The sequence below is a fragment of the Micropterus dolomieu genome, linkage group LG17 (genome assembly GCF_021292245.1).
Source record: "Micropterus dolomieu isolate WLL.071019.BEF.003 ecotype Adirondacks linkage group LG17, ASM2129224v1, whole genome shotgun sequence".
NCBI lineage: Eukaryota > Metazoa > Chordata > Actinopteri > Centrarchiformes > Centrarchidae > Micropterus > Micropterus dolomieu.
The window spans coordinates 14067873-14088249 of NC_060166.1; the positions used below are offsets into that span (position 1 = coordinate 14067873).

The 20377-nt window shown below is 41.5% G+C and overlaps 1 protein-coding gene across 10 annotated transcripts in view; it reads right to left on the bottom strand.

The window, feature by feature from the left end:
* Positions 1-16720, bottom strand: part of fli1 (Fli-1 proto-oncogene, ETS transcription factor) — a 35543-nt gene extending 18823 nt beyond the window's left edge. The window contains exons 1-5 of one of the 10 annotated variants that reach the window (XM_046073982.1): positions 16568-16720; positions 14594-14678; positions 5277-5488; positions 4788-4939; positions 3569-3772 (exon numbers count right to left, since the gene is read on the bottom strand). In XM_046073982.1, coding sequence (XP_045929938.1) covers positions 3569-3772; positions 4788-4939; positions 5277-5488; positions 14594-14632 — 607 coding nt within the window. In that variant the 5' untranslated portion in view covers positions 14633-14678; positions 16568-16720. Of the gene's footprint in view, positions 1-3568; positions 3773-4787; positions 4943-5276; positions 5489-9863; positions 10190-10262; positions 10385-10425; positions 10554-14566; positions 14679-16567 lie in introns of those variants that run through there. The other 9 variants (XM_046073981.1, XM_046073979.1, XM_046073986.1 and 6 more) reach the window with 9 other exon arrangements.
* Between the last annotated feature and the right edge of the window lie 3657 nt (positions 16721-20377).

Genomic DNA, 20377 nt, shown 5'->3' on the forward strand with positions numbered 1-20377 from the left:
CTTTTGTGGACCACAATTGAAACCTCCCTGGCCTTGACCACGTGTTTAGTTGTCTAAACTTTTCGAGATGCTTGGAAAGTGCCAGAAAATTTGTGTGAGGAACTGTCCTGCCATCTGCCAAGCGCTTCTGTTGGAGTATTCTGGCATCATAACAGTACCCTGACCACCGTTCGTTTGCCATAACCACTGTCTTACCCTAACTTTAACCATAGTTGCCATGCGCAGGTATTGCAGAAAGAAAATGTTAGGGTTGCCAGCATCACTGAATGAAATCCAAGTTTTTGCAGAATTGCCCCCTATCAACATTCTTAACTTGCAATTGGGATGCAAGTACAATTATTATGGACTTCTATGCAGCCATCTTAAATTACAGCTGAGCTCATCTTAGTGTTTACATAAATAGCAACTGCTTATTATCCACCTCATCTTATGTTAATGTGATACGTACATAAATTCCTGTAGTGCTAAGTGTCTGAACCCCAGCAGTCAAGTGAGCAGCCGCAAACTGCTCTGTAATGGTGGCTAACAGTAGACAGCTAACAGCAAAGGGCACAGAGCCAGGCCGTTGAGCCCCTCTGCACCAGTGATAATCTGCCAATAGAAAGAACTAATGCAAGGGGAGCTCAATAAAAATGTTGTGAGGGGAGAGAGAGAGAGAGCTCTCCAGACCTCCTTTTTCCCTACTCAGCCTTCGAGCCCAGATGTTTATGGTCTGTATAAACTATTGAGGGCTCGAGAATGTCCCCCACTCTGGAGCGAGCAGCAGCAGTGCAGAAGCCCAGACTTATCACTCTCTCACTCTCTCTCTCTCTCTCCCGCTCTCTCTTTCTCTCTCTCTCTTTGTCTTGACTCCCTCACTGTAAATCCATCCAGACACACAAGCAACGACAACAGCTGGGAAACAGAACTATTGCTATTCTCCAATGGCACTCAATCATGACCACCTCGGACCGTTTCCACACTTCTAAAAAATAGTCGTCCCCCCCACCCCCTACTTCTTTTTTCTATCTCTCACTCTCTTTCTATAACTGCTTCTCTTGCTCACACCCTCCTGCCCTTGTCCTCAAATAACTACTGCAAAATCTATCTGACAAGGATATGTTCATCAAATTTCTACTATTATGTGTCTTTACATCTACGGTAGGTTCAGCTCTCAGTCTCGTTACTTTTCCTCTTCACTCCCTCTTTCATTTATCCCCTCTCTTTTTTCCCTCTCTCTTCTTGCATCTTTGTGTGTCAGAGGATACAGTCCTTCATTGTCTGAGGTTCTTTTGCACCGCTCTGTTTCCAGCACATGTGGTATCAAACCGACCTACATGGGTGCGATAAAGCAAACAGTCCGCGGTCCCTCCCTGACAGACTAATTTGAACAAATTCTCAAATTGCACCCCAAATTGAAAGCACATTGGGGTGCGGGCGGCCATCACTTATAAAAATCTGGATAAGTGACCAACAAGGAGGCCAAAATAATGCATGGGCAACTACCCTTGTTACTGTAAGCAGCTGGGTAGCCAGTCAGATGATCAGATTGTGCCCGCAATTGCACCAGTGTGGGTGTCTGAGCCATATTTCTGCGCGTGACGTGGCAGGAATGTTTTGTTATGGTATGGCTGTAGGGCGGGGAAGTGTTTCCCTGCCCTGTGCTGAGTGTACATACAGAGCTTAATGACTCCGAGGAATGTTAATCAGAGGTTCAATAAACAGAACCAAAGGCACACATCATGCACACAGATGTGTATGAAATGATTGCGGTACCCCGTTGGACCATCCATTTTTTGGAGGAGGATGGGGGGTAATAAAGGAAAGAGCGGGGAATGGGGTTGAGGGAAGACATCACATGACCTGTAATCACTAATACTTCCAGGACTTGGCTAAGTCTTTCCCTCCCTCTCTCTTTTTCAGTATTCTGGAAGCTCAGCCCTGCTCCAACTCTCGTGAGGGAAGCCAGAGGTCTATTTTCTGGACAGGGTTGCTCCACGTCTATGATTGTGTTTGTTTGTGCTGCGAGGGGAAAAGAGAGAACGGCTTTAGTTTCCAAATCATCAGCCCTGCAGGGTCTGCATAAAGCTTCAGCCCTCCTTCTCCTTCTCCATCTCCTCCTCCTTCTCAGTCTTCCTTAGACGTTCATTTACTAACATGGTTCGTTTTGCCCTTAGGCTCCCAGTGTCAATAATACACACTGCTCACTTTTTAGAGAGCTGCTTTTTAGAGACCGTGTCGGTCCAGGCACGGGACGGGAGCATTCATCTTTTTGATTGTTGGGAAAGGGTCCAAAGCAATTTCAACTGGCAAGTGGAGAGGATTCCCGAGACATCTCTTCTGTCTCCAAAACACACAAGGTCTAAATCAAAAAAAGGGCAGCAATGGGCAGAGTCGCGGTACAGCCCGCCTAAGCCGTGGCTAAGTCCCGCAGCCAGTGGCCATAATGAAAACTGCTCTGCGGAGTGTGCCCAGTGGCGGTCAGACAGATCCACCCGCTGCTGCACTGCACAATGAGGCTGTTATACTCATGACAAGCATCTCTCTCTGCCCAGACGCTGTGCATAGAGAAAACTGTTGACACCCACAAAATACAGTTCCCATTACATCACACCGAGGCCCATCGCAATTTCTTGGGAGTAATGTTAAATTTAGTTGAGCCATCAGTCACTCCACCCAACATGGTGTCATGGTATTCTGCAGCCGCAGCAGTAGCAGCTCTCTCTATTTTAAAGTACAGAATGAGAGGAATTCAGAGATGGGACATACTGTTCTGTGTATGTCCAACAATCATTACAATCTGTTTATTTTCATAGTAAACAGCAGACATATCTATTGCTCGAACTACTGTAGACTATACTGTGCATTCAAACCGGTAGCCATGCCAGATGTTACATCTTAATATTAAAATGTCATTTGCATACTGCCCCAGAAAATTGGCTTTGTTTCCCAGCCGAAACATATGAAGCAGGATTGCACCGAGGAACTCTTCAAAGGTATGAGGCTCAAATTTAGTTGCCTCTATTGCAAATTGCAGATCAACTTTCCTTGCTGTTCTGAACACGCAGGCCTAGCATGATTCCTGAGGCAATGCACCTGGGCTCCATCTTTCTGGACCACGTGGAATAAAGCGCTGCAAAGTCAAGTGGGGGATGTAGTCGATGGTTATCTCGACAAGGGGGGAAAAAACTCTTGGTTTCCACAGCTCTGCTAAATACTGCGCAGCCATTATGGAGAAATAAGTTTCCAGTAAAAGCTATTTCATTGTTTATTGATGGTAATATGAATATAGTGCGGTGACAAAAAAAAAGTGTCATGTTGATTGCTCGGGTTTGGCATATTTTCCCCCTCACTGTTCATCCAAAAGTAGAGAAAAGTATATGAAAAGAGGCTTGTGTCTTGATTTTGACTTCTATTTTTTGGAAAAGATGGATGCTTTTATCTTAAGCACAAACAGCAGGATGTACAGCAGGAATACCAATTCTATTCTGCAGTTCAATATTTGTTCCAATAAACCATTAATTTATTGTCATCTCTTGATTGGCCTCTTTGTTAATCTCTGCACTTAAGTTGCACAAAGTGTACTTACTTTCCCTGAGATAATTGAGATGAGAGAGAAGCACTTCTGCATTGTACATGGTGGTGAGCCGGAGGAAATCGTCCTTGCCCATCTTGCAGAGCTCTTTGCCGTCTGTGTTCTGAAACATAGCCGTGTCGATCTCTAACAGGCCGTACTCCTTGATGGCCCACTCAAGCCACTGGCGCACATGGTCCTGGGACCACAATGATGGATCTGCAGGAAGACAGAAGAAGAGAGAGGAAGTTTAGACTGTTGGGAGAGCCTCATATCTGACTAAGGTGAAGGGAGGGGGAGAAAAGAACAAATTGGAAACAGAATTTTGTATCAATAGCAGACCTTGTTCAGATAGTTGTAAATATTTTTCTCCTATTCAAACCACATGAACAGGATTTACCTGAATGGCATGACTCATATTAGGCTTCAGGTAAATAATCTTTCACTTTGAAATCCCTTCCTGTGATTGTTCAAACTCTGTGGCACTTTTTTCACTATACCATATGACAACAAAGTAGGATAAAACAAACAGAAACATCAGCATTTGCAAGGACTACTTGACCCACATCTGATATACTACAAACCAAACCCAAACTCAACACTTCTGGTTAAGGAGTGGCCTCCATGTGGAGCCCCAGTTAGGTTAATAGATGAGTGGCCATTTGCGTCAGTTTAGCACTAAGTCTTGAATATCCTTTAAAATTAAAATTTTCCATTGCTCCCTTGGATTTTAATGAAATCAATTAAATGTGCTCATTTTTGGGGAAATACAGTCATTCTCGTTGGTTCTCTAGCTTAAGTCAACTTGCACATTAAAATTACTTTTCTGAAGGCTATAACCCTGAAACTGCACTTGTTACTCACTGAACTGTGTTATTTCACATACTGAAAGATCAACTTCATGAAACCAGTGAAGAAATATATTAGGTCTGGCAGACAAGCAGACATCTCTACCTGCACACAGTCAGCCGTGCTCCCGCGAGTGACGTAAACCATTTGAACAATGCTTTAACCCAAGAACCAGCTAAATAAAAATGGGACTCATAAAACATTTACAGCATTGGCAAAATTATACCAAAACAGAAGAGTGATTCTGTCTGTAATTACAGCAGCAGCACAGAAAAACACCTGTATAAAAACAAAATGATTACACAGATACACAATTTTATGAATACATTTTCAGATATTTTTATTACACACAGCTTTACACTGATGCTCAAAAAACTATTCTTACCTGCAGGTACAATGACTCTCCGCTCATTGGTGGTCATGTTGGGGGGAGGGGCACTCTTTTCATCCATGTAGTTTCCATAGTTCATCTGAGATGTGTCATTACCCCCCACCATCTTATTACATTTACCCACACTGCAGTCCACTGGAGACTCCCTGCTACACAAACACACATGTACAAGAAAGTTGTAAAAATATTATCAGCAGATAAATTGGGTGTTGTTGGTTTTTCTTTTCCAGTCATTGACTTTGGCAGGGAATATTTAAGCCCTACCCTAGCCAGGGCCAAGTATATCGAAGATTAGAAGCAAAAAGTGAAGGCTAGTCACGGTAAATAAATGGCCTGTTGAATAACAAATGACAATATTTATAGCAGCAGCTGTAGTGATGAACACCAACCATCTAATATGTATAAGAAATACTAAAATAAAAAACTCATTTCTCACTGAACACTTAAGAATGTGAGGCATTGGAAATAGTTGTCATGCCATACCTGGATCCATTCATATGCTCATATTCTCGCTTGACGTTGACCCGCACTGGCTGGTTGATCCACTCCTGCTGTGGGGGTAAGGGGTTTATTTTGTGGGTCTGGCCGTAGTCCTGTGTGCCAGATGCAGTCATGTCTGTCTTGGGGAGAGGGGCAGCAGCAGCGTACGGAGGCTCAAACAAGGACTGGTCTTCACTCACCACTGATAGCGCCTCCTGTAGGTAGAAGGAACAAATAATTGGTGTGTCTTTCTCAAGTCACTTTACAAGTTCTAGTATGTCAGCAAATCCCATATAGTGCATATATAGCCATCCTAACCAATACACAAAGAAATGTGTTATTTTGGAACTTATTGGATTTGTTGAGAGTTAGATGAGATTATAGATAAACATTTAGAATAAAAAATACAGGGAGGCACCAGCCAGCTGCTGGTCACCTTAAATTCATCCACCAACTCATCTAAAGCTCACTAATTAACACAACATAGCTCTTTTTTGGTACGTATTAAAGAAACGAGATATATTGTGTTCATTTAAGAGTTTTAGAGGTGCTGGCAGGCAGTTTATTTTACTTCTGGACAAGGTCAGGCTAGCTGATTAAGCCTGATTCTTTATGCTAAGTTAAGCTAACCATGTCTTTGCTGTAGTTTCATGTTTAACCAACAGATATAAAAGTAGTTTCAAACATTTCATCTAACTCACGGCACGAAGGCGAAGAGCTGTATTTCCCAAAGTGTCAAGCTGTTTCAAGTGGAAAGACAAAGTCATGTGATAAGAATGATAAGAATACGCTCACAAACATGAGCAGATACAACTCTAGCCTCACATTTGACACTACCCAGAAACTTTCTATGTGAAATTTTCAATCTCTTGTGCATATTTGTTTACAGCAATTATGTGCAGTTATTGCTCATATCGCAGTCTGGCATCCTAAGTGGTTTGTGTATACAGTCCACGAAGCAAATGTTGCTTCCTGTTGATGTTAGGATGTGCACTTCAATCATGCCCACAGTGGAGTTGTAAGCTTGGGCGCTACCACCATAGTAGTTTACTGACATCATCAGTCAATACAGCTGTTTCCCAGTAATGACCCATTGGTTCACCAATCCATCTTTTGAAATGACTTCTCAAATTCTCAAGTTTACTGTAGGAGCTGAAAATTCTAAATATTCTAAACAAGATTTCCAAGATTCCTGGATGTATAATCATTTTGACTTGCCCATTAACAGTATGTTCTCGACTTCAATGGAACCCAAAATCCCCTGTCATGCCCTAATGTGTCTGTCTTGTCTGAGTGTTGGGCTTCCCTCCAAAGCTGAAGACTCAACAGAAGCAATGGGGGGGTCACGGCTACACTGACCCCTTTGCTGTAGCTCAGCTGGAGAAATGTAAGTTTATTAAAGAAAACAAACGCAGAAACTCAGCGCTGGCCAAGATATTACGTGGTTTCCAGCATGCTCCTCATGTAATGTCTTGGAAGTAAAGCATGGATTATGTACATGATTTTAACATACAGATGTCACTGGTTAGTGTTTGACAGTGAACAGAGTTGGGCAATGTCACCTACTCAGACCTGTGCCAGGCAACCTTTAGCTGGCACAGAATGTTGATTCTCCATAACAATGACTTGATGAGTGAGCCTTTGTTATAATTTCCTCATCTATCATTGTTAAAATTAACAATCGAACAGACAAATACAAAAAACAATAAGTCACAAAATCAAGTGAAATCATCACAGTCATATGTTTCTGCTGAAGATTGAGCTCGGGTCTGATGCACATCTGGATCTGATGGCACAGCTTATACGGAGACGTGTCTAATTCCCGAGGACTGAATTATTTCATTCCAAAATGCCACATATCTGCTTCAGGGGGAAAATGCTACTTGATATTCATTGATCGGTATTTCCAACATGAAGCTGTTTCCATTCCCTAAAATGTTACTTTTATGAAATAAAAATCCTCATGATCTCACAAAACATCAGTTTCATTCCATTCTAAGACATTTAATGCAAGTAGAACGTTTTCACTTATGCCTCTTTTGATGACAAATGTCTCTTTTTGTGGTAAAAGTATTCACTGGTACAACTAGAGACTGATTATAATATGTAAGTGGTATACATATGCATACACAAAAATACTATAGTGATTCTTAAATGGCAGGTATGCTCTGTCACCAACTCCACTTGGACACTGAGTTGAAATACAACATGCTAAACATTTCCTTTAACTACAATAATCACACCTTGTATACAGTATCAACACAAACAAATTTTTACTTTTATAGATAAAATAAATGATGTGTCAACTTTTGAGTAAATCTGAGCTCTCTGATAAGCAACATAAGCAAGACTAAATTGTTTAGCAATGTAATGTACTTGAGGGGATCATTGCTATGCCAATAGTTGGACCATATATTTTGATACTGATTGGAAGCCATCTGTGCATTTTTAATTATTAACGTCTAAATAATTTTAATAAATGCAGTTACTTGATCTAATAAAAGAAAGTGACAGGTGAAGCCTTTTCTGTGTACTATTTATTATTTGAAGTTGTGGTAAACTTTGCAGTGGGAATATGTTTTAATTTGTATATGCACTATAGTGCCCTCTGTTGTATTGCCACAGGCCCACTACTGGCTGTGTTTACACAAATATGGATACAAAGATTTACAAAATCATCATTTGTAAATACCCTAGAATAAAAGGGACCTGCATTTCAATAATGTCGAGAAGTGGTTTGACAAGTCAAACTTATTCTCAGACATGAGATGAATGTATTATTCTCATTACACACGGTTAGAAACAGCTAGGCCTATACCACACATCAAATACAAAACAAATGTTTCTATAAACTCCTAGTCCAAAAAAATATTACTCTTTGGGTTAATGGGTGGATAAAAATGCTGAACCTCTCCAGAGCATTTAACCATCTCGCCAGAATTAGATTTTCCACTGATGAAATCAGTGGATCCATCATAGCCTGAACCCTGGCAGCAAGACTCGCTATCTGAGCAGAGCACACCAGCTAGTCTGTGGATGATAAAGTGTAGGAGAGTGAGGGAATGTCTCATTACAGCCCGATAAGGGCTTAGTCAACTACTAGGACTGTTGGATGTCATATTTACAGTGACATTATCAGCCTGCACAATTGAAACCATGATTGGCAAGTGGTGTGTGCTTATCAAGATTGCAGAAGGTTTTTAAAAATAGGGGCACACCACTCTCATGAGAAGCTGAGAGGATGACAGACCAGTGTCTATGTTTTCTTTCCAGTATCTGTGAGGAACACACACATACTGCCAGTGGGAGCTACAGGCGGTTACACTGTCTGTCTCACAGTATCCACAGATAATTGCCCAATGGTTGTGAGCCACTCAAACAATTTAGATGATTTTCTCCCTAGGACCATATCCGAACATAATCACTCTATACAGGTTGTGAGTTTATAAAAGCTTTGTCCTTAAAAACATTTTGCTGAAAACATAAATATGATTTAGTTTCTATTTTTGCAATAGTGTATTTCTGCTGTGCCACAGACAAAGGGGAAAAAACATCATCAAGGCTCAGCTGTTAAACTGGTCAGCATTGTAAGCATTGTGTGAGTGTGACACCTGCTGGGAGCCACCTCTGTTCTGTTTACATCAGCCAAGTCTATCTCTCCAAATGCGTCACGACGCGTCTGGAGCAGAGGATACATGCAATAGCTCCACATCCAGACTACACGTGTGATTGTTTGACGTTCACACACACAGCCATCTAGCAGGAGCCACCCACGGGGGGGCATTCCTGTCTTTTGTTTAAGGAGGAAGAGGAAACCTGTCAGGAAAAGATTGTGTAGAACAGGAAGCTCTCATGGCTAGAGAGCCCTTCCTTTCTTTTAGCGAGCATGAATGCAGCTAGCAGCCAGTCATTTATACCCAAGGATTTAATTATGATTACATTAATTGTCACAACTTGTTGCTTTGTTACAGACATCCAGGCTGAGACGTTGGTGTCCTCCTGCAGCATGGCATTCATGCCCGATACATAATAAAACAATCACAGCGCTGTGAGATTTAAGTGACTATTTGCAACCTGACATTTTTGTCTGGCTAGCGTTAACACTCTTCCAAAACTCACACCACACCCAGCCGCCACAAACCCGCTACTTTCAATAAAAAAAAACAAAAAACAAGTAGCATTACTTTTCAGCAACAATAAGGGTAAACGCAAACGCTGCATTCTTGTGAGATTACACTTACAACCGGAGGACCCAGACTGAACGCATCCCATTGTGAACTAATCGGGACTTGCCATTCAACATCTGGTGGCTGCAGTCATAATGCATCTGGAATTTGACTGTCGGGGGCAGTAGCCAATGTTAATGTAGACTAGCGCTCTTGACTACCAACATACCATTTCAAAATACTTGTGTAACTATATAAGGAGCGAGCCAAGGTTGCCATTGTGAAGCCTTGTGGTTTTAAGTGTTGCAAACTGAGCAGTTACAGCTTTCCTTACACTTTGACAAAACTCTCTATGCGACGGAGGGAGAGAAGTTACAATAATCAACAACAATAAAGAGAGAAAGATTATTTCTTGTGTAAATACCAAACCATCATAGTTTTTCACCCACGACAGGATCCTCGGACCGAGCCGGGCGATGTGCCACACCGCTGTTGCGCAGCTCGACACATCGTATCCAGCGGTACATCCAGTCATGGCTATTGCTCAATCCCCGCTGCCCAGACTAAACCAAACCGTTGAACTCGAGGATTACTTATACATATAATGAAATTACAGTCTACCGCGTGTTGTCTGAAACAAATAGCCACTCCTTTTTGCCTTTCCAGACGTGCGTAATTGTGCGCTTGGTCCCCAAAATCCAAAGCGTGATTCTGATTTAGCCTTGAATCCACACCGTAGCAAATCCTCACACCCGGGCAGCTTATTGAAAAAACGAAAGTGGATATTCTCAAAGAAAGAGGAAAAAGAGGGAAATCTTGTTACCGCTTTCAGACCGAGAGAAAAAAGCCGCTCATCGTCGTCAGATTGGAGGTCCCAGCTCACAGAGCGACACAGAGAGGCATTTCAACCCATTGCTTAAAAAAGGAGGCGCAACTCAGAAAAAGCAGTCTCCCACAAACTCATACACCCCGTTCTCCACCCTTACCTTAATAGTTCCGTCCATTTTGCGCAATTTTCAGCGGACCCCGACAATATCCCAAACATGACACGCTCCTGAATTAATTCCAGCCCCCGGTATGTGGCGGAGAGAAGAGACACTTTTACCGGATTGAGTTTTTTCTTTCCTCTAAATTTGGGAAGTGAAGTCACCGCTGTTGAGAAGGTTGAGAAGGAAGCTGTGTGTCACCGAAAGCCCTGCCTTCAAAAAAGCAGGATACTGTCCCAGAGAGATAAGCAGGGAAAACAATTGAGTGTTCGCTCCACTGTTATGTTTTTCTGCTCGGAAATATTTACAGGATGACTGCCTGCGTTGTGCGCAGCCATTGCCGTGTAGCCTGTTGGTCGAATAGTGTTGTGTGTTTTGCTTTCCCAGCAATGTCACTTATGGTGTGGAAGGGTTTACTATTTGTCCGACTTATTATTTCTAAGCACATTTAAATGTGAGGCTTTTGGGAATGAGGTGTAGCAGGACACTCTTAAGTTATGTGACTCCATGTTTTAGAGCGCTTTTTAGTTCACGCCTACACTTCAGACACCCATCTGGTCATACCTCCATCCCTCTGTAAATCAGCCTATTCCCTGTTTTATTCTATATTTCATAGTGTAATTGATACATAAAATAAAGTTCATCTTTGAATGTGGACAGATGTTTCTATCAGACTTATAGCCGATGGACCTCTAAATCAAAACAGGAGAGAAACCTATGGTAGGAGTTGTTGCAACCTGGTCATTTTTTGTTACAGCTCTCCGTGAAGCTTCTGTGAAGTTTTCCTGAGACACCATTAATAAAATCCAAGCATTCAGCAGCTAACCGCACTATAGTCTGAGGGTCTGCTCTACACGTGTGCGTCTGCTGTTCACCACAGGACTCAGTGGATTAAATGCAGCCTGCATCAACAAGAGCACACTTTAAATGGGACCCAAATATAGATTATTACTATGATAACTATTAGTGAGTTTGCTATTGCTATTCAGTGGTTTCTCACTACTCGCCTGAGCCCGACAAAAAAGAAATCCCCTAATCACAATAACCCATCCCCACATAGGTATTTTCCCCTATTCGTCTGCCCTATGAAATTGCCCTCATCAATTCAGCCATAATTTTAGTGCAGATGCTAGACACGAAGCCAGCTCTGAACGTGACCAGACCAGTAACACTGCAAGAAACATCCATTTTCACAGATTGATTGCCACATTCAGCATTTCAGTAATCTTTTATTTCTGAAGACAAAAGAGATACATAAAAGTCAAGTGGGTAACTTAGAGACTTAAAGGAAACCCGCTTTAGAGAGCGTGGCTTACTATTTTAATTGTTTCAGGGTTTTTTGTGTGAAAAATACCCTCCACCACTATCAAGAGACTCAATTTAATACAATTTAGTTGAAACGATGATAAGGGATATTTTTTGCAGTGTTGGGGTTCTGCCTCGGGGAGCGGCCTCAGAGAGGCCAAACAGAGACTGCGCCGCCGCAACTACAGACAGCAGGGCCGGCCTGTCTGCTCTCGACTTGGGGGTCTGGTGGGGCTGAGGGCCCCCACCCTTGGGACTACCACATCTGGATCCTGCTAAGGGTCAAGGCTTCTCCTGCCTGAGGCCAGTTCAGACTCGTGTAATTAAGGGAGACACCTTGTTTAACTCTTCAGTGACTGGTTTGGTTTCTTTTTTTTTGTTTGTTTTGTGTTTCTATACATTCCAGTGTCTGAGGTCTTTATATAGGCTATGCATTTTATGTTAGGGAGACTAGTGATAAAGTGGCAAATTAAAGAGGTGATTAATATGTGACATTGAACAGGTTATTTACCTTACAGAGCTTTATGACCAGTAATAGAAACAAATCTCTTAAAAAACCCCGTTTTTACAGTTTTATATTGAGATGTGCTTCTTTGGATTTACATCAGCAGTTTCCATTAATAAAAAGGCAAACTTACACTCCCCTGTCCAAAATCCGTCCAATTGAAATGCAGTGTTATAAAGTGTTATGAAAAAAGCTGCAAACTTACAGGAGGCTGATTTTCTAATCTAACAACATCTCACCAACAATCTGCCTCAGACCAGATAACTCCCTCTCAATTAAAATGCCATCCCAGTCAAGGAGCTTAATAGGAAGACTTAGGGTCCAGGACCTACCAAGACCATAATGAATACAGTGGTAACAAACATTTTGGAAGGCCAATAAACAGATGCAAGTTGGTTTACACAGTGAACCACAGAACATCTGGCTTGACGCTGGAACTAGACAGCCAGACATTTCTTCCTTACACCACGAGCCAGTAGCTCCTCTGTCTCTTTGCTGGGGCAACGAGCCAGGGGCGGGCAGACACTATACATAGTTTATGCTCAGCAGTCTTTCAATTGTTCTTTTTAGCTTATATGAAGATGTACTAAGGTTTTGTTAATCAAGCACATTTTTGTAAACAATGTGTTGTGTAGATTCTGCATTCTTCATGCCAAGGCACTGGAATTTGTTTCAAAAGATTTTTAAAACTAGTCAACATGCATGAATTGTCCCCATATTTTTTTTTCTTTGTGCTTTGTATGATACAATAATTCTTTTGGTGTAGTCTATGAATTTAAGGTACCTCATTTGATCATTCCTGAGGTGGGATATTAGAATCCACTACTGAATGTTGTGAGAAACTTGTCAGCTGTGTTATTCCAAAGAAGAAATAGTCCCAGTCAATATGAGCCTGCTAAATTAGCTGTTTAGCAGACTGCAGACTTGTACTCAGATAATTCCTTTTCTCAGGCTACAAGACAGTCCGAGTCACAATACTGAGGGCAAAAAGTGGAGTCTGCAGCACATATAAGCACGAACTGTCTGGCCCCTCGCTCTAGGCCATAATTAATTTGAGATTTATTTTTATTGGAGAGTTCCAGTCTCGCCTGGCCTTAACCAAACAAAACCAAATGCTGGGCCGTGGATTCGCTTGAATGAGGAATATTTCTTTAAGTTTTGTATTGAGGCGTGCCACATTCTGACCAATATCTCCTTCAATGTGAGTGAGCCAGTGAGCGCAGCACTTGCACGCAAAAAACACACACGCGAACCCTGAATGCCGGCAGGATAACAAAATGACATTATTGGAATCAGAACAAACAGAAATAATCTAGGCTGCATTTCCACCTAAACTCAAACAAGCTATGAGATGCAAGCACTGTAAAATTGAAAGTTAACTCCAAAAATCGTCTTCCACGCTCAAGTCCCACTAACCTCTGCCCCTCCCTCATAGGCATCTTGTCTGTTTTAGGGAGCAGTTTTAGGGAGCAGAAAGACCCATTTAAAAGTATATTTTACCTAAAACATTCCCGCACTATTCAACTCTCTCACAACAAATCAGGAATTGTTCTGAGCCCAGAAACGCAGAGTCTCTCTGCAGTGGCACAAACGCCGTGGCTGGATGAAAAGGACCCTTATTTAAAGGGGGAAATAAGTCTTCAAAACATTAACAAGTCGCCCTTGGAAAAATACCTTGATTAAGAAGATATTGCCATAGCTCGCCTGTGTACAATGACCCATTCTAATGAGTCACAATCCGCTCAGTCACCCTCTGTAGATTATTATGATGGATGTGAGCAAACGTGATGCAGCCTACAATATTAACTGACACAAGTGTGAGCAAAGTGCTCGTTTAACATTATCTGGACAGTATACGGTCACGTGCGGTTTTATATAAATATATATATAAAATACATATTTAATGGTTTCAGTGCCTCAGCTATGTAGCAGTTGCAGGTATTCATGCAGCGCCATATGGTAGGCGATGCAGTTTTTTTTATCTGAACACCAGATGTGCGCTGTTTTCTTTATTTACATTCTCAGGAGAGAGAGAGAGAGAGAGAGAGAGAGAGAGAGAGAGAATCATGACGTCAAATTGCCATAATATAACAAGACTTTTGTATTCCACAGAAAATGCACTGTAATTAGTTAATTCTACTTGTATCTAATGCAAATTAAATTATAATTAAAGCTACTCATTGTTGGTTTGCTTCTTGTTTTAACACTCAGTATAAGGCTGGGCAGACTGGATTTTTTAGGGCAATTTAGACTTGTTGGAAAATATGGGAAACTTCACAGTAAAACCTAAGTAAAAAATGAAAGGGCCCCAGTTAGTCCCTCCAGCATTACCTGATCGAATTGACGGTGGTGTCTTACCTTGACGTAAGACGACGTGTCAGGGACAGTTTGAAACATGTCTACTTGACAGACAGGCCCAAGGGTGCTCAGTGTCCAATGGGCCCTGAGGAAAGGAAAAGACAGATAATTAATAATAACTTAATATCGTTATTAATAGGCTATTGTTGTAATTTCGATTTTAACCTGATTATGTATTATTTTCATGATTAGCTCAGATTTTTCTAGAAAAATAAACTATTCTTGCTGTCATCAAGACATCACTTACACTTGACATGACAGCTACGTGCTGCACAGCAAATATTCACAAAGTAGCCTGCTGCGGGTTTTGTGGACTTCCACATTATGCACATGGGTTACCACTTCCACCAAAATAAAGGGAAAGTCAAATTTGCTTAATGGCCCCCGGTGTGTCTGTCTGACTGCACACATAACCCCTTGATTCATTCATAGAGACCTCATTTTTCTGAAGGGTCAGAGGTATCAGATACGGGTAGGTTTTTTATTGCCGCTGTCCATACATTAACAACACCAACAGATGGAAATGACACCACTAACCTACTGGTAACATGGATGGATTACTCCAAGTCGCCCAATAGTAGCTGGGCAGCAAGAAGAATAGGGCCCCATCCCCAACCCCCATCACGTTTTCCCCTAAAGCTTACCACATATTGAAACACTTTTCGCTTTAATAAGTGCAGCTTACAAAGTCTAGGGTGAAAGGGCACTTAGAGGACGGTGTCTTTAGGCCTTCCCTCCCCGTGCAATTATAAGGAAGGCAGTGGCACATCACAAATGGCTGTTATATAGACTGTGTGATAAAGCAAATGAACGTATATGGACCTATATATTGGTATTCAGGACGCTCCATTAAAGTTCAGTATATCTTAATAAGGCCACTGGGGCATCATTCTCCTGTTCAGTAGCGTGTGTGCTCTGACCTGACCAGCATTATAGATTTACAATCAAAGCAGCCGTTTACCGACTCTGCATTTTAGCATAATTAGTAGTCCTATTGGATGCAGATCTTGGGCCCGTGTGATCTTAATATCACACCTCACAAGAAAATTCAACAACAACAAAAAAGAAAGAAGAAAAGAAACAAAAAATGAAGCTCTAAAAACACAGGAGACTTGTACCTTTCCTGCACGCGACAAGGGATTTAATAGCACCACAATTTCTCTTTTTTTACAGCGCAATTTCACGTTTCTGCTGAAGTTTTTTTTCTGCGCTTTGAATTGCTACCCCGTGATAAATTAGCAAAGGAAGGAGGGCTTAATACATGAACGTGGCACGGTTTAAATGCTTGTAAGGGGACCAGTGTTTCTTTTTTTTGTCTTTTCGGCTCCTGCAGGCAAACGCAGGGCTCGCCTCATAAAGTTCCCCAAATGCATCCAATTTCTACGCGGTAAAAAGAGCATAGGATACCGCATCTGCAGCCAATTAGGCAGAGGAGGACTGGTGAATAACGGCGTGAACCTCCCTCCCAGACAGCCCCGTGGGCCGGGACCCCTCTAGTGTTACATTTTAAGCATCTTACCTTGCTGTTATCCATCATAAACGAGAGCCAACTGATTCTCAGCTAATACGCATTCCATTTTCCCCTCTTCCATACAGACTCCCCTAAAGTGAGACTGCGAAGAAGTGAGCTGACAAAAGTTTATTTTTCAATTGCAAAACTCACATTTCGCCCATCTAAAACTATGAATATGGTAAAACTTTGAATAACACGTCTGATGCCGTAAGACACAAACATTAACACAGAGATTGATTTACTTTCACTGTCGGAGCCATTTCGGAGCTGCAAAACTTTTTTTCATCAATTGATGTGCAATCTACTGCTTTTTACAATGCGACTGAGCAATAATCATAGCAATAAAACAAGTGGAAATGATTTATTGTGCTCCTGCATGCACCCCTACGCCGCAGAGTTTGCCTGTGCAGCACTTTAGCGAACGCGAATCAGTTTTTGTTAGGCTATTTTTCTCTACTCACCTGTCGCTGTGTTTGATCTTTTTCGATCTGATCACTCCTCCGCCAATTTTAAACAATTAGTCCCGTACAGGCAAACGAGCTTTCCAATGATGATGACAGTGAGTTATTTTGAAAGGGGGCTGAAAAGGAGCGCAGGGTGTATGAATGGAAATGTTGCTGAGATGGGAAAGCCGCGACCAATGAGCAGCGAGAGAAAAACCTCCCCTTGCCTGCCGTGTGAGGCCACTGAACCATGAAATAAGGGGAAAAGCAGAGAGAGAAACAGCGTCATAAATCCGCTTTACGAAGTGTTTTGATACATAAAGTGTCGAAAATATTGTAATATATATTTTGCGTTGTATTTTAGATGTTTCAATAGTTATTATTATTATTTGTGATTAACTTAATGCATTGCAAACATGAGAACAGCAATGGTAGATGTGGGTAAACTGCTGTGTGAACAGTCAGACAACTTCAAAACCACAACAAACATCATTGCAAAAACTTCTTTTTCCTTCCTAGAAACTGTCATTGTATGTTCTCTCACCTGTAAACTTTCCTTTTTCAAATTAAGAGGTGGATGAAGTGTGTTCATAGTTGCACCTAGGCTCCACTGCAACCACTGACTAGGCTATACAACTATAAATAGCGAAAGCACTAAAACGAACCAACACACAAAAAGGATCAAGCTTGATGTGGAATATTTCTGGTGAATAAGACAATCTTCTTGACTTTTACACCTCTTCTGCAAAATAAACCACAATTCCATTCAGCTGGGCAAATGATGAATACGTTCACAATATACATTTATATTGACTTTAAATCAATTCAGTGCCATTTTTATCAGTAATCAACAGCGTCTACTCGAAGTTTTGATATTCATTGGTGTTCCTGTCTGTCCTCATGGTGACAGTTCCCGCAGGAATAACATCAACGGCACGAGTTCCTCTGCAGCGGGGTTTGTCTTTTCCTGCTCAGTTGACCCCACTCAGTTCACTAACTTCATTTCCTTCACAGTGCTGCCCTCATCTTCGACCAAGAGTCCCCCCTAAAGGATGTGGGGCAATTCACGGTTAGGAGAGTCGCCCAAGCATGGCATTTTATAGCCTCATCAAGGTCGCTATTTCACGCAGAGCAGAGCAACCAAAGTGCACGGAGAAGTCGCCTGTAACTGTTTGCATTGGAGAGCCTATAAAACCAAAGATGAGTGTGAGATGTAGGATCTGTTGCTGCAATTTAGGCCTATTTAATGTGCTCGTTGCAACAGGCATCCATTAAACATACTTACATAGAGAAGACGCACATTTGTCTCATCATTACTTTGTAACGTGGAGGTAATGACAAGACATCCTCATAGATAGTTTCCTTTGTTTCTGTTCTAGAGATGAAAAAAACAGACAACATTTGGAAGAAATAACATAATGACACTCCATTATGTAAAACAATCACTTGTTAAAACAGTAGGCTACAATCATAAGACCCAATATCACACTGACTCTTTATTTTTATTTTTTACAGTGTTGGGGTCATCTGGTAAAAAGGTCGTCTTTCATCACCGGCTAGACCTTCTGTTTGTTGCACCGTTTCCTAATGCAATGATTAAAAACAACAACATTGATAATAGTGTTCCCAGCACGAAACAATGGACGGAAATCCCAACATCCGTTTAACTGAAAAATGGCATTCATGCGCCTGCTGTGTTGCCTTCCTCAGGATACAGTATAGAAGTTTTCTAACACATTTGAACAGCAACTATTACATTCTTTAAAAAAAGGAAAAGAAAAGAAATATATTAGGTGGTAATTTTGGTAGCATGCTATACTAATAAAGGTCAAGGCAGCAGCTATTTCAGTGAGACACGCACCCAGCAAAGCAAAATATCCCCAAAACAGTGAGACAATGAGAACCTTAATGTTCTAAATACAAAAATAAATAAATAAAATCAGAACTCACTTGTAAATGGGCCATCAGCACTGAAAAAGTGTCATTCGCTGTTCTATACCTATAGCTCAGTTAAATTGTATTTGCAATTGATTATTAGCACTTCCTAAACACTAACCTCAGACAGCAGCAGGCATAATGCCATTTCAAATAGCACCATGCCAGTTCAGATTTTATTGAATTGATGCTGTTTCTAAATCTTCTGACACTGATTGCTGTGTCTTATGTGGCAACACTCTTGTGTTTTTTAAGAGGAAAAAATACTTCAGGTCCTCTTTCTGGTTGTTTCATCAAGTCTTGCACCATACAGGACTTTTTGTTTTTGCCATGGCATTGACATTAAATGTGGAATGTGGCTGTGAGGTGATTATGCCTCTTGTTGCTCACACAAGACTCCTGCTAGTCTTTCATGATTAGTTAGCATATATGTGCTCTAATTTTGTTGCAAACTGAAGCGAAGCCAAACAATCTGCCATCAACAGTTTCCCATATGCAGTCCACTGCCAGTCTGTCCTTACTGTTAACATTTCAGAGGTCCTTCTCTTGGGATTCCACCAAAATCACTTGTATTTGAGATGACGTGGGCAACCTACAGACATCTGCGATTACATCGAGTAAATGAAGCTCCTTACTCTGAACTGTAATGAGTTATTTATTTAGTTGAAGGGGCTACCGAGAGATGATCTGGAGATCGGTCCCATTCCAGCCCTTTTTTTTTCACTCCTCGGGGAGAGAGAAAATGGCAGTGTGGCACCAGGCAAGGCAGGGCAGAATATCAAATCTTTTCACGCAAGCTTCCAGGCAATCATGGGCCAGACACGGAACAGCATGTAATCACAGGTCTCACATTCAAAAGAGTGGAGGTTCTCTTACTTCGTTATTTTAATTATTTTTCTGTATTACAGTTTGAAAGATTTAAGTGAGGCTTAATCAACAAACAGGAGATGTATTACATGATGCACATGGCAGAACAACTGTGACACCTTTAGCAAGGATGCCTTAACCACTTTACCCTCTACCTTGCAAATAACAAACGCTAATGATTACAAAGCCACAGCTGCTTTTGCTGCAAGAAAACCATTAGAAAAGAGATTAAAAATTGTAATGGTTTGCCCAACTTTACAAGACACTGAAACAACACAACAGGTACAGAGCAAAACAATTCAAAGAAACTTATCAGAACTCTTCCTCTGCCTGTCCATTGAAAATAGCTCACGCGGAGCACAGACAGCGGCCAGCTTGTGTGTGGGGTGATAATTAGCAAGGGGAAGTATTAAATTAAAGCAAGGCAGTCATTTTATGAGGCAAGCATTTATGAAGGTAATAGCATCCCTATAAATTAACGACCTCCCAATGCCTCCTGATGTGTTGCCACTCATCAGGTCCAGAGCAAACCACTGATACGTTCACTATGGGACCTCATCTGTTCAGTTATGGTATTCTTGCCCCTAGGGGGGATACGCTGAGATGAGAGCTTGGGAGAGTGGATGTTTGTGAAAGGACATATGGTGTTGAGACAAAATGCATGTTGTCATTACATACAGTATGTTCTGGTATGCACTTAATCAAAAGAAAAGAGAGTATATTTTGGTCAGTGTCCAGTGTGTGCCTGTGCTTATTGCACCTACACTATGTGTCCATATAATTACTTTTCATAACACCACAAAATGATGTGAATTTCTCTTTTCTGAGGGTATATACATGGATTTCCCAGACCACTTATCTTATGTCAATTCAGCTGTAAGTGTGGACACACCCTGCCTCTAGTCCAGACTGGGCATGGGAAACAAGGTGCTCACTTTACATTTTAAATCAATCTCGGTTGCCAGGGGGAGTCATCCCTGCATGAACAACATGAGGCTGAAATAAAGCTCCTGAAAATGACTGCTC